Source organism: Meriones unguiculatus, chromosome 7 (assembly GCF_030254825.1).
Source record: "Meriones unguiculatus strain TT.TT164.6M chromosome 7, Bangor_MerUng_6.1, whole genome shotgun sequence".
Lineage (NCBI taxonomy): Eukaryota > Metazoa > Chordata > Mammalia > Rodentia > Muridae > Meriones > Meriones unguiculatus.
The window spans coordinates 4,496,665-4,509,871 of record NC_083355.1 but is presented as its reverse complement, the minus strand read 5'-3'; the positions used below and the strand labels follow the sequence as shown (position 1 = coordinate 4,509,871).

The 13,207-nt window shown below is 55.4% G+C and overlaps 2 protein-coding genes across 4 annotated transcripts in view; one reads left to right on the top strand and one right to left on the bottom strand.

Annotated features, from left to right (window-relative positions):
- The window catches only part of Pgs1 (phosphatidylglycerophosphate synthase 1), a 36,681-nt gene extending 28,482 nt beyond the window's left edge, over positions 1-8,199 (top strand). The window contains exons 8-10 of one of the 3 annotated variants that reach the window (XM_021640078.2): positions 195-343; positions 4,283-4,408; positions 8,066-8,199. In XM_021640078.2, coding sequence (XP_021495753.2) covers positions 195-343; positions 4,283-4,402 — 269 coding nt within the window. In that variant the 3' untranslated portion in view covers positions 4,403-4,408; positions 8,066-8,199. Of the gene's footprint in view, positions 1-194; positions 344-4,282; positions 4,413-8,065 lie in introns of those variants that run through there. The other 2 variants (XM_060386310.1, XM_060386311.1) reach the window with 2 other exon arrangements.
- Positions 6,622-13,207, bottom strand: part of LOC110549932 (dynein axonemal heavy chain 17) — a 49,387-nt gene continuing 42,801 nt past the window's right edge. The window contains 6 exon segments of the mRNA XM_021639429.2: positions 6,622-8,158; positions 9,322-9,547; positions 9,889-10,032; positions 10,301-10,483; positions 11,422-11,604; positions 11,921-12,100. Of these exon segments, the coding sequence (XP_021495104.2) occupies positions 7,911-8,158; positions 9,322-9,547; positions 9,889-10,032; positions 10,301-10,483; positions 11,422-11,604; positions 11,921-12,100 (1,164 nt within the window). The 3' untranslated portion in view covers positions 6,622-7,910.

The window sequence follows — 13,207 nt, the reverse complement described above, 5'->3', positions numbered from 1 at the left end:
AGTGGCAGAGAGCAGAACGGCCTTGCACTCAGTGGCCTGGAATACCCTGGCAGGAGCAGGCAGAAGGGAGCCTGGTTTGGCCAGCCGCCTTATGTCGCCCCTGTGGGCTGCTTTCCTCCTAGGTTGAGACTGTGTGGTGAAGACCTGGCAGATGCTGAGCTCACTTCCTGTCTGCACGTTTCCTTTTCCTGCAGGCCTCTGGCTGTACCTGGCAGGGAGCAGCCTGCCCTGCCTCACGCTGATTGGCTCTCCTAATTTTGGGTACAGGTCAGTTCACCGGGACCTGGAGGCCCAGATTGCCATCGTGACGGAGAGCCGAGCCCTGCAGCAGCAGCTCCATCAGGTGGGTTGGAGTGGTGGGGTTCTTGGGTGCGTGGGGCGCAGTCGGTGCTGTCACTGTTGACCTCACCGGAGTCTGTTACAACAGTAAATGAGACTCAGCAGAGTGAAAGCGACCCTGCGTCCCTCAGGTCTAAGAGAAACCTTTGACCTCACCTGGGGACTTTCTCTCTTTCTGTGCTAGAGAGGCTACCATTTCTTCACTGGGGCGTGGGTATTGCAGAATGGGGTCCAGTGATAGGGAATCCCAGGGTTGGTAGTGGCTTTGGCCCTCCCTGTGGAGCAGGCAACAGAAAGCTCAGGACTCACACATGCTATGCTGTGAATTGTTCTGCTCTGTGCTCTTGGAAGCTTGTGCCCTGTATAGGAGCCCCTGTGTGGTTAGACCCTTGTTCCCAGGCAGGCCTCAGGAGCCCCACCCATTGGCTTTTATTTTGATATTTTTGTGTGTGGTTTTTCCAGACAAGGGTTCTCTGGGTATTCTTGGCTGTCCTGGACTTGCCTTGTAGATCAGACTGGCCTGAGACTCAGAGAGATCCCCCTGCTTGTGCCTCTCTGAGTGCTGGGATCACAGGTGTGCGCCACCCTCGGCCTAGTTTGACTATTTTTAACTGAATATATTATATGTGGGTGAGATATGCGTGAATGGGATGTGCATGTGGCATGGTACCTGTGTGAAAGTTAGAGGTCAGTTTATAGCAGTGATTCTCTTACTGTGGATTTAGAGAGCAAACTGGTATCTCAGGCTTTTGGGGGTCAAGCTCTTTACGTATGCGCTCCGCCAGCCGCATACTGCCATTTAGATTTCAGTGTTTGAGAATCACAGCTACCGAACTCTCAGAGCCTTGCTGATGTGTGAGGAAGTGGCCGTTGCTTTGTTCTTTGGACCTGCTACTGTGCCTGGGAACCTTGTCACTGAGGGCCAAGTGCCAGTAAGGGCTTTGTGACTGGGCAAGAGGAAGTGACAACAGCCATGCCCTGTGGCCAGTGGGGTGACTGGGTGTACTAGCAGATTTCCTTCTGAGAAAGGCTTATGGCAAATGACTGGGGAAGCTCTCAAGCTCAGGGCTTCTCATAACAGAGCAAGTGCTGGCCTTGGAGCCAGGCTCTGGGGACGGGTTGAGCTTGCGGCTCAGTACAGTGGGGTCTCCTGGACTGTTCTCACTGGTGTAGAAGTTGTGTGTGCAGAGGTCCACGGAGAGAGCTGTTAGTGATGCTGGCCCGGCCAGGATGAGTTCTGGGAGACCTGGGCAAGCACGTGCCCTGGGTCCTAGTACTGACCAGGCTCCGCTTCCCGAGATGGGCAGCTAAACCCACATCCTGGATCCTGAGGAAGGACAGGCTGGTTGTGGTCTGAGTGATTTTTCAGATGACATACTTGGGATATTTTGATCCCAAACCTGCCTCCCAGGGGTTTTGGATGGTGGGAAGGTGGCAGCTCATGCTGCTGGAGTGCTTCCACCCTTACGGTGTATTGATTCAGGGTCTGTAGACATGTGCTTCATACTCTTTCAGGCCTGCATCGGGCCTCCTTACTCTTCAGTGTCTGCTGCTGAGTGCCATGCGCTGCTGCGCATGCCCAGCCTCGGCTTGTGGTCCCTGTGCTTAGAAGGTCTGCTAGAGTTCTCTTGGGACCCAGGGAAGGCCCTGTCTGTATATCAAGCCTTGAAAATGGAAGATATTTTTATCAGAAGCCTGAGTCCCCCTCTTGTAGAGCAAACAATAAAAACTGAAAGCTTCCTGGTTTTGTTCAGAGAACACAGCTTTCCACTTGTGACCTAAGACAGACTCCTGGCACAGCGCTGTGACCTCTACCAGCTGACTTCCTTCTCCATCCCTGTCGTGGCGTCTGTGAGGACACCGAAGCGTTTCTGGTAATCTAATTGAGATCCTGGCCGAGTGTTTACTAAAGAGCAGAGCTGGAGCTGGGTCTGTGGAAACTTGCAGACCAGTCCCCTCCCCCAGACCAGAGCTGGCTCCTCTGCAGGCACAGCCCTTAGAAGGGTAGGCGGGTGTCCATGACATGCGGGAACTGTCGTGATGGGGGAGCCACTGTGGGGACAGAGTTTGAAAGTTTGCTGTGGATAGAGGCCTCAGGATGCTGCCTTTGTGGTGAAGGTCACAAGTTTGGGGAAGGTGCAGGAGAGGTGAAGCCAGGCCCTGGGTCACCTCTGTGTGAGCAAAGCCTGTGATACCCGCGCAGGGTCTCAGGTGTGGCATCGTCTCACTGTGCTGCTTCGGGGAGCTGCTTCGGGGAGGAGTCTGGCCCTTGCCGTGTGGGATGATGCCCTGTGAAGTTCTGTCAGGGCCTCCTATGCGTGCTGCAGCTCACCCAGCTGTGACCCTCGGCAGGGAGTCAGTGTGGCTCCCACTGCTCAGGGAAACCGCTGCCAGCGTGGGAGGGCCTGAGAGGAGAAGGTACCAGCATGGTACATACACGGTACAGTCATACAGCCTAGCATGCTTGGAAGCAAGCTTATACATGTTAGTTTTCTTGTTACCACCCTCCTGTGTGTGCCCGTGCATGCGTGCCACAGTGTGGTGCAGAGGTCAGAGGCAACTTGAAGGAGTCGGGGGCAGGTGTCTGCCAGCAGCCGCCCACCAGTCCGCGTGTATCTTCTGCATCTTCTAAACACTGTGTGGCAGAAGAAACTGTCTTCACGGGGCTCACCTGGATTGTTCTGTCTTTGTTCTGGAAGCCTAGAGGCCCGACTCCTAGCCTTCCACCCTGGATGTACTCCATCCAAGGAGCCAGCTGCCGTGGATGGGAAATACTTAGGGCGGCTGCTGTCTGACTTAATGTGCTCAGCTTTGTCTTTTGTTCCCTGACAAGTGAGATCAAACGTTCGACATGGCACCGACTACATAATAGTTACAACTATGTTAGATATTTTAAATAACCCTAATTGAAAAGTCTGTGAGACTGGGCTAGAGAGGAGAGTGTGTGCTGTTCCTGTGGAGGACCCAGCACCCACATCTGGAGGCTCCCAACTGCCTGTAACATCAGCTCCAGGGAATGCCCTTCTCCTGGCCTCATGTGCACTGCATGTACCCATATCTGTGTGCACATATATACATAAAAAGTATGTGTGAGAGGCAGGACAGATGGTTCGGGCCTGTAATCCCAGCAGCTGTGGAAGCTGACACAGGACTGCCCCGTTCATGGTCAGCCTAGGTAGCTTAGCGAGATCTGTCTCAGAGGTTTAAAGACATGGGCAACTGGACCTGTAGCGGGGTGGTGGAGCGCTCACGGAGCATGCATACTGCAGCCCCAGCTGACAGCACTGAAAGGAGAGATGCATTCTCCACCGCTGGGCGCGGGCCTGGAGGGCCTGTGGTGGCCACGGAGCCGAGGGCTAGCTGCATGGTGCCTGTATCTAGTTCTGCCACTTCGTCACTTTCCTCTGTGACATTGCTGTGTCAGCCGGTTAATTTAGAAGCTAATGTTGGATAGTTAGGTGGTAAACGTGGCCACTGCAAGTGACTGAAGATCTGTGTGTGGGGGAGAGTGGAGTGGCTTTCCTGGGATGTAAGTTCTGGCGAGTGTCACTTTCCATCAGTCGCACTGGCTGATACTAACAGCACAGAGTGACCTGCAGTTTGGTAGAGGGGAAACTGCCGTGTTTAAAAGACTTTGTCTGTTGGTGATGGAACTCAGGGCTGTGGACTTGCTGGGCTGCTACTACCCCTGACACCCCACACCAGACCCGTTTCTTGTTACGTTAATGTATGCTAACTTATTTCACGAGGGGTAAATATGGAAAATAGTTTTCCCACCAGCTATAATTCTTCAGCCAAATCAGCGATGTGCAGAGATGGAGCGCCTCAACGGGAGTCCTCAGGAAGCCGTGTGGATGCCATCTCAGACTGGCCTGTGGGCAACGCTGGTGTGCCAGGTGGTGGTCTGGGAGGCAGGGCCTGACTGTCCCTTTGTCTTCCTCAGGAACAAGAGCAGCTCTACCTGCGGTCGGGTGTGGTGTCCTCGTCCACCTTCGAGCAGCCGGGTCGGCAGGTGAAGCTGTGGGTGAAGATGGTGACCCCGCTGATCAAGAACTTCTTCTGAGCACAGGCAGGTATTTCAGACTGGGCACTCGAAGGTCAGAGGTGTTCCACTGCTTCCTTCATTTGGCACAGAGCATAGTTTTATGGTTGTGGAGAGCAGTTTTGAAGCAGGTACTGAATGTTGCAGGTTGTTCCCTCCCCGCAGGTGCTGCTGCCCAGGCCGGGGGCCACCTGCGTGCAGTGTGGCCAGCAGCACCTGTCCCCTTCTGATCTCCCTGCTCAGGTGTCTAGGGGGGCCCTGGAGTGAGGGCACAGTGGGGGTTCTTTCCTTCCCTGCTCTCTGCTGAGCATGGTGTGGCCCTGTGGGAGGCGGCACGCAAGGGTGGAAGGGCTGTTCTAGAGGGAGCTGTGGTTGTGTGTGTGCGCGTTCATTCATGCGTGTATGCGATGGAACAGGGCACAGCACAGTGGATGACTGTCTCCGACACGCAGCAGGTTAGTGTGCTGTTGGATCCACGCCGCCTGCCCAGGAGCCTGAGCGCTGGAGCATGTGGCAGCTGTGCTTGAGCTGCCCTGCTGTGCCGGCCGCTGTGAGCCATGGGGTCTCTGGATGCATGGTGCAGCCTTGAGGGCCAAGGGCTCTGTCTCTGGCTCCTTGCTTCTCCTGCTCCTTCTTCATTTTCACTTTATTTATTTACTTTGAGACAAGGTCTCACTAGCCCTGGCTGGCCAGGAGCTCACAGAGATCCACCTGCCTCTGCCTAGGACTGCTGGAACTAAAGGGCTGCACCACCACACCTGGCCCAACACTTCATTTGTTTGTTTTGTTTTTTTGAGACAGGGTTTCTCTGTGTAGCCTTGGCTGGCCTGGAAATCAGTCTGCAGACCAGGCTGGCCTGGAACTCAAAAGATCCACCTGCCTCCCAAGTGCTGGGATTAAAGGCATGGATCACCAGGCCTAGCAAAAATCATTTATCAAAAATCCTTTTATCATCTGGGCATGGAGGCACACACCTTTAATCCCAGCACTTGGAAGGCAGAGACAAGTGGATTGAGGCCAGCCTGGTCTACAGAGTTTCAGGATAGCCAGGGAAATTATACAGAGAAACCTTATCTCAAAAAACCAAAACAAACAAAAAAATAAAAACAAAAACAAAACCCAACAAACCCAAACCAATATCATACATATTCAGAGTGAAATAGTTCTCAGGCATCAGCCATGTGCCGCTCACCCCACCTCCCTCTCAAGCAACCGCTCTGTCCTGGTGACACACATTCAAGTACACACAATTTCTCCCTTGAGGTGACTCCAACCAGCATAATAATTTATACAGATTAATTCCTAACCAGATGATATAAACCCAGTGAAATAAGCCCAGGCTGACTTTGAACTCATGGTGATCCTTCTGCCTAAGCTCCTCAAGTGCTGGGATTACTAGCATGCGCCACTGTACCTGGCTCATTTTAGTGTTTTTGGTTTGACATGTGATCCAAAGCTGCTGGTGCTGAGTTTTTGGTTATTTTCAAGGCAGGGTTTCTCTGTGTAGTCCTGGCTGCTCTAGAACTCATTCTTTATAGACCAGGCTGGCCTTGAACTCACAGAAATCCAACTGGCTACTTGGGTTAAAGGCTTGCGCCACCACGCCTGGTCAGGTCTTTCGCTTCTATGTGCTGGTTCACATTTGGGGTACCTACTCGCAGCAGGTCACCTCAGCACACGTCCTGTGTACTAACAGAAGCCTGCTCGACAATCCTGTGCTCCCCAGGGTCTCTGGGAGGAAGCCTGGAAGTTGCTGCCAGTACAGCCTGCTGTGCAAAGAACAGCCATGGGGGCGCCCCACAGCAGTGCTGGCACTTCTGTTAAGATCGAAACATCTGTGGCTGGCGTCTTGCCACCACCACTTGGCTGTAGCAGGTGGGGTTCCAGAGTCAGGAACACCTGGCCTTAGCCAGGACAGTGGCCCAAGGCCACCTGACAGCAGCAGAGGAACGGCAAGGGACTGACTGGGTTTCTGTCTGCAGAGGCTTACACAGCACTTGCCTTCCTGCACTCTCTGCATGCAGAGGAAGCAGCGCTGGGCTAAGTAGCCCTCTGCTCTGCTCAGGCCTTTTGGGAATCCTGGGAGGCTCTCCCAGATCTGGGCTCTAATTCTGACTCTAGCACTTTGTTCCGGATCCCTACAGGTAGCTTGGCCTTTTGGAAGTTTGGAGATAATTTTGTCAGCTACCCACAATTTGTACATGTGGATTACTGGTTTATTTCAGGCTTCAAAGGCAAAATTGGAGAAACTCATTTTATTATGAGGGATCGGAATAAGGTGCTGGGAGCGTCTGGCTGTGCAATCTGAGGGACTGCAGTGACCCCTCCTGGCCAGTGGGAGGCACTTCCCCACAGCTCGGGTTTCTTGAAACTCCTGTCCTTCCTTGGTTCCCAGGGTTAGTTAGGTTCCCTCTGTCCCTGGTTGGGGCTCAGGTACCAGGACCTCTTTCCTTAGGTGACTGTCCTTCAGGGACATGTAACTTCACAGAAGATCAGACAGGCTGGTGTGGACAGCGTCCTGGCAGGGTTCTTCTCCTTCGCTTTCAACCTCGAAGTCTTAGAAACCTGGAAAGTGGGGCCTTGTTCCTCAGAAAGCCCCTTTACTGGAGTTACAGGCTTTGCTGGCTGCTTCCGATCACCCTCTTGTCTTCCTCCCCACCTCCTGCCAGGCCATCCTGCTACATGGCCGTCAATGCCGCCAGTCTGTGAGGCCTGGCTTTCTTCTCTTTCCTGCTCATGGTTCTCATGCAAACACACTTCTCAGCCAGCCAGTGAGCAAGGCTTCAGCCCACCTATCTGCCCATGATAACCTGGGGCAGGTGCCTCCCGGATGAAGAGGGCTGCTGGCTCTGCTGGGCTCCCAGGTGTGTGTGTCAGGTGGGAAAACACCACTGAGTAGCCCTCGCAGGCACCCCACAGTTGGTGTGGAGTATGGGCCGAGGGGTCGGGGGAGTGGAACAGAAAAGAATCCCAGGCATGGGCCCGGAAAGAGGGTGCTGCTTGCCTCACTGCAGGCAGGAGAAACCCCTGACCCCGGAGCACAGCCATGTGGCAACAGTCTCTCCTCACTGTGTCTGTGAAGTGGCTTCAGTGGGAAAGGGTGGCACCTGTGTCATGGTTTGCTCTTTGCGGTGCTGGGACAGAGGTTGGGGAGGAAGGCGTAAGTTACGATAGGCTTGCTTGCTGAGGCGCTTTGTGTGCAGTACCTACTGCTTGCATGAGCCTGATGGGCTCTCGGGAAGTCAGGTTCAGTGGTTGCTTCTCAGGATGCGTGCTCCTAACTGTTGGGAATCAGGCTTCACTGCTGTCTGGGTTAGGCCCTGGATGACGTCAGGCATCGAACGGACTCAGACTGGCACAGTGACTGCAATTGTTTTAATCTGTTTCACCCACCTCTGCCCTCCACCTAGTCCAGTTTTTAAGAAGTCAAAAAATTGGCACTTTCTCTAAGAAGTGACAGTGTCAAGGCTCGTTTCCTGCCAGGACCCAAGCAGGGCCGGGCTGCAGTCTGGGCCTGCTGCAGGAGCAGCTACGCCTGCAGGAGCAGCGCCACTGCTGCCAGGATCCACTTGGCTGCCTTCTCTTTAGTCTTCAGGTTAAAAGTCCAGACATAGGTGGGTCCTCGGATGCGCGTCTTGTACACAGGACATTCATAGATGTTCTTGGTCTCCATTCGGTCCACAGGAATGGCCTTGATGAAGATGACGGGCATGACTGGGGTCAGATCCTTCAGCCTTGCTTCAGCAATAACTCCGGTCTGGGTGTCCCAGCGAGCTCCTGTGGGGACAATGTAGCTGAGTATCTGGGCGCGTTAGGGAGGCTGAACCTGCTGTTTGGAGTGCTGACTGTGAAATAAGGGAGGCCTAGGCCTGGCCTCCCCAATCTTTTCAGAGACGGGCCAGCTAACCGGGAGCCCTGAAGATTTCAGGCCAGGTGCCAGGGTCTAAGAGTGCCAAACAGAGGGATGCACTGAGCACTTGGAGGTGATGCTGCATGCCATAGTGGCTGTGAGGCTGCATCTTTTCAGAGCTTCATCTCGGCCTTCTAAATGTCAGTGGCAGAGACACTGACCGCAGCTGAAGACTCCAACAATACTCCTTCCTGACCTTTCATGTGTAATGTCTGCCCTCATGTACATAGGGAATAAGTTATCTGTCTTTGTCCTTAAGCAAACTGCTGTCTCCCCTCATCCTATGTATCCAGTGGTGTCCTGTGTGGCATTCGAATCAATAAACATGGAGAATGGCTGCTTTGTATTGTCTCAATTGATGTGGGGAAAGGGGGCATGAAGCTCAGGAGGTCTGTTTGGACATAGCACACGTGGAACTGGCTGGAGTGATTCCGAGAAAACAGCCTTCTTATGCTTCTGCCTGGCTGGAAAGTGGCTTCTAACGGGTACCTTTCCCTTCGGCCCTCCTGCTGTCCTGGCTCGGTGGGCAGCCTGGCCAGTCTTCCCCCTTGAAGCCTTTGCCTGGGGGAACCTCAGTAGGAGTGCTGGCAGAGGTGGGTCCCGGCTGAGGGTCAGCGCACATGCCCTGGAGCTGCCGCACTCCTCGTTCTGCTGACTGAGTAGAGGTTTGGTATTTTTGGAAGGGGGTGGAGTTTGAGACAATTTTTCTGTGTAGCCCTGGGTGTCCTGGAACTCGCCTGGTAGACTGCACTGGCCTCAAACTCAAGAGACCCACCTGCCTCTGCCTCCCAAGTGCTGGGGTTAAGGGTGTGCTCTACCACACCCTGCACACCACATCCTGAAGGTTTTGCTTTGTTTGAGATGGGATTTTCTCACTGGCCTGGGAACTTCCCACTCACAGAATCCCAGCAGTCCTCCCAGCCTCCTCCCGCCAGTCCCTGGTAGGGCTCGGTGTGGCTCTAAGCCCACCCTGCCTCCTCGGCAGTGTGGTGGTAGTGGCTCCTGACCCTTCCCAGACAGAAGGTGTTACCTTCCATGAAGAGGCCGTACACGTAGGAGCCCTCTCGGGGAGGAGCCGTCATGTCCTCCCGGTTCTTCTTGGTCACCTCCACAGACAGACACATCTTGTCCAGGGGCCACTCGTTTTTCCTGGCCATGGACTGCATGATGGCAGTGAGAAACGACTGTGGGTTGAAGAACCCAGCCAGCCACACAGTGGTGGGCAGGACGAAGTCTGTTGTCCAGGCTTCGAGCTCCTAGAATGAAACAGGAACCGCTGAGGGTGCAGACTAGGGACGGGGAGGGGTCTTGGCTGTGGCTGGCCTCACACAAGAGCCTACAGCATTCTGTGAGGGGATGGCTCAAGCCTGGGCAGGAACCCGGGGCCCAGAAGCAGGCTTTGTGTTTGCTGTATAGATAGGCTTCCTGAGGGACTCCCCTGAGCTTCTGCCGTTTCCCCCCTTGGGAAGTCATGCCCACTTAAGCAGACCTCTGAAGGGCTAGCCCAGGCCTTCCCACTTCTCAGAGGCCCCACCAGCCACCGCCACTGAAGGTGTGGCACACAGGTTCCTGGAGGGCCTAGGGCCCTGCAACTTACCCTGATCCGTAGCAGCAGGTCGGCGTACCAGGCTGCCAAGCCCATCATGGAGGGGTAGGCCCGGGCCACCCACATGTCAGGCACAGTGTCGTAGAACAGAGCTGTGGACAGGTCTTCCATGTCTGTTGTGATGGTCAGCTCACCCTAAGGGACACGGTCACATTCTGGAGTTTGGATGTGGTCAGCGTGGGGAAGAGCCCTCTGCTGTGTGTCCCGAGTTATCTGCATGGTGGCGCCTCCAGAGGTCATGGCCAGGCAGTAGCCAACCTCTGTGGCCTTCGTGGGAGGGTGCAGGATTTCAGACCGGGGAAGGAGGGCCTCAGATGAGGGTCGGACAGTCACACAGCGCTGTCCCTCTGCAGACCGGCCCGTTGGCATGAGCCCCCGCCCCGGGCGGCCCAGGGTTTTTAACCTTCAGTCCAAGGTTCAGCTCCTTGAGTGAGCGCCGCATCTCGTTGGTGAGGATGTTCATCCTTTCACATTCTTGGAAGGCAACGACCACGTAGGGAGTCTTCTCAGCAGCTTTCGCCATGATCTCTGTCATGTTGAAGGTCTCCGGAATCTTCTCAAGGATGTCATCCAGCACGGCCTTCACCTGGAAGCCAGTGCCGGGCGAGTCCGTGATGGCAGTGCCCCCCAACCCAGACGGCATCCCCAACAGCGTCAGGGGCGGGGAGGGGCTGCTCAAACCTGAAGTCATAGCTCACAGGCCGAGGCTTAGGGAAGAGGAGTGCAGCTGTAGGGAGCAGCCACGCCTGCCAGAGCCAGGAGCGCATCAGGCCTGGCAGCCTGGTGCCTCCAGCAGGAATGCCCCCCCTTCCTGCCCGTCGGGTGCGGGCACGGGACTCATTTAGCCCTCTGTGGGAACTCTACTATCACTGCCCTCCCCCATAAAGGGAGTGACACACAGTGGTCACCCCCACCATCCAACAGTAGACCTTTTTTTTCTCAGTCCAACCTGGAACGTCATACCATGCCACCCAGACTGACGCTGAACTTGAGATTACAGGTGTGTGTGCTACACCTGTCTCAGGAGCAGATTTCTGGTTTCAATTGCGAGGTTGGTAGAAGTTCCAGACCCACTCCGCTGTTGGCCTTTTAACTCCACTTTGGCCTGTTTACCGCTGAGCACCAAGTTTAGCTGATGCGTGGCAGAGCTTTTCCACCATGTGAGGAAGTGGGAAAGGTGCTAGAGCCTCGGGTGCCGAGGCAAGCCGGGCAAAAGAGCCCCCACATGCTCTCATAGGCAGCCTCTGACGGTCTGTGCCCAGGCTGTCCTCTGAGCTCCTTGTCCTAGGGAGCACTCTGCTGTGCCCCAGAGTTCTGTGCCCAAAGTGCTAGGCCAGTGACGCCTAGGACCAGTTGTAGACCACACCTTGATCCCAGAGTTTAGTTCCCAAGGCAGGGGACAGAGTGCCTGACTCAGAAGCCACCCAGGCGCCGTCCCCAGCCATGGCTGAGTTGGCTGCAGCGTGCCACCCTCTGCTGCAGGCCCTGCCCGTCCCTGTTGCCGGGGGCATGGACAGGCCCTACCTTTTCCTCTCGGGACACCCCCGTGCCCGCTCCCGAGTCTGTCTCCTTGGGCTGCATTTCCAGGACCGTGCGGAACAGCTTCTCCGAGGTGACCGTCAGGAAGCCGATCTCCGCGTTGGGGTGCAGGCCGTACAGGTAAGGACTCTCGGGGGGAAGGTTCTCATCGATGTACTCATGGTAGCCCTGCGAAAGGCGGTTTGTAATGGAGCCGCTGGCGCCCGCTGGCTTCTAGGCGTTTCTTAGCGGCACCTCCCTCGTACTCTACCACCTTGGGCTCCTAGGTCAGCCCTCCCCAGTGTGTCGGCCACCACGACAGGTTTCTGCTGTGTTGGAACCCAGGGCCTCGTGCATGCTAAGCACTCTTGTCACCCCATCGACACCCTGGCGTCTGATAGGGCCCCTTTGGGAGTGGTCAGGATGGATTGGTCTCTGCTGATCTGGTCACATGTGAGGGACTTCCTTCCCTGCACCCCCCCCAAGCAGTGGCACCTCTGCCTACCTTATAGTCCAGGTTTGGGGGGATCTGAAAGCCGGGGGCCAGCTGCACTTCCCCTTCCAGCATCTCCACACGGATGTACTCCCCCAGGTAGGTCCTGCACAGCCGGCGGTCCCAGTCATCGGTGATGTGGCCTCCGTACATGATCTCCCCAAAAAGGTAGCGGAGGTCATCCCAGGGCACCTTGGGAAGGGGAGCAGTGTCAGGAGTGCCCCGCCCCCACCCTTCTAGCCTATGAGGCCAGATCCCTCAGCAGTGCCTGCTCCCGGGCTGCTGGGTTCCAGGGTCACCTGTGACTGCCCCCGCTCCACCCCTGCTCTGCAGTGACTGACTGAGGCTAGCCCCTCCGACACTCTCTGCTCTGGCTACCGTCATTTCCTCCCTCATAGGGACATCCTGGGGGCTCTTCTGCTGGTGCCCTGGGCGCCACGGCCTCTGTCTGCCCTAACCACCTGTCTACACGCCACACAGCAGTTGGCTTCGGCCCCTGAGAGAGTTGGTGCTGGCCCCAACTTTGGCTAAAAGTCAGTTGTGTCTCTAACACGGCCCAGGGTCTCCTGACCCATCTCAACTGGCTTGGCCTCTCTTAGTCGCTATTGTATATATACACATACGTATGTGTGTGTGTGTGTGTGTGTGTGTGTGTGTGTGTGTATATATATATATAAAACATATATAAATTATATATTATATATAAATATTTATATAGTATATTAACTGCCAGGAGCTCTCCCTTGTAGAGCCTTGCAGGCCTCTGTGGGAGCTGGGACTCAGGAAAATCCAGCCAGAACCTTGCCTTCCTGGGGCTTCCAGAGCAGATGTGCCCGCACATCCACACAGCCTGGCACTGGCTCCCCCATTGGGTCAGGCGGACTCCCACCCTATCTCTCCTTGTTGCCCTTCTTCTGTGGTGTCCCTCGCCCTTGTCCTAGGGTCACTGGCCGAGACACACACAGTCTTTCAAAGCCTGGTTCACATGTCCCTTTATCTACAAAGCTACAGCATGTGGCCCGTTCCCAGCCCTCCCAGGTGGGGGAGGGGACTGCTTCTGCACACTGCCCTTTTCTGGCAGCCACTTCTTCACAAAATGTTGGAGGCTCCCTGGCCTGTGCAGGTGAGTCTTGTTCCTGAGTCTCTTTTTGTTTGGTTGAGCCTGTGGACCTGGCACCTGTTCAGCCTAACTCTCGGGGCTGCTGTGTGAGCACCGCTGGGCCGGCCATGTTCACTTTGCCAGCTGCAGCTTGGACGCGTGTGCCTTTTCCCTGAGATAATGGCCGCCATTTCTGCACC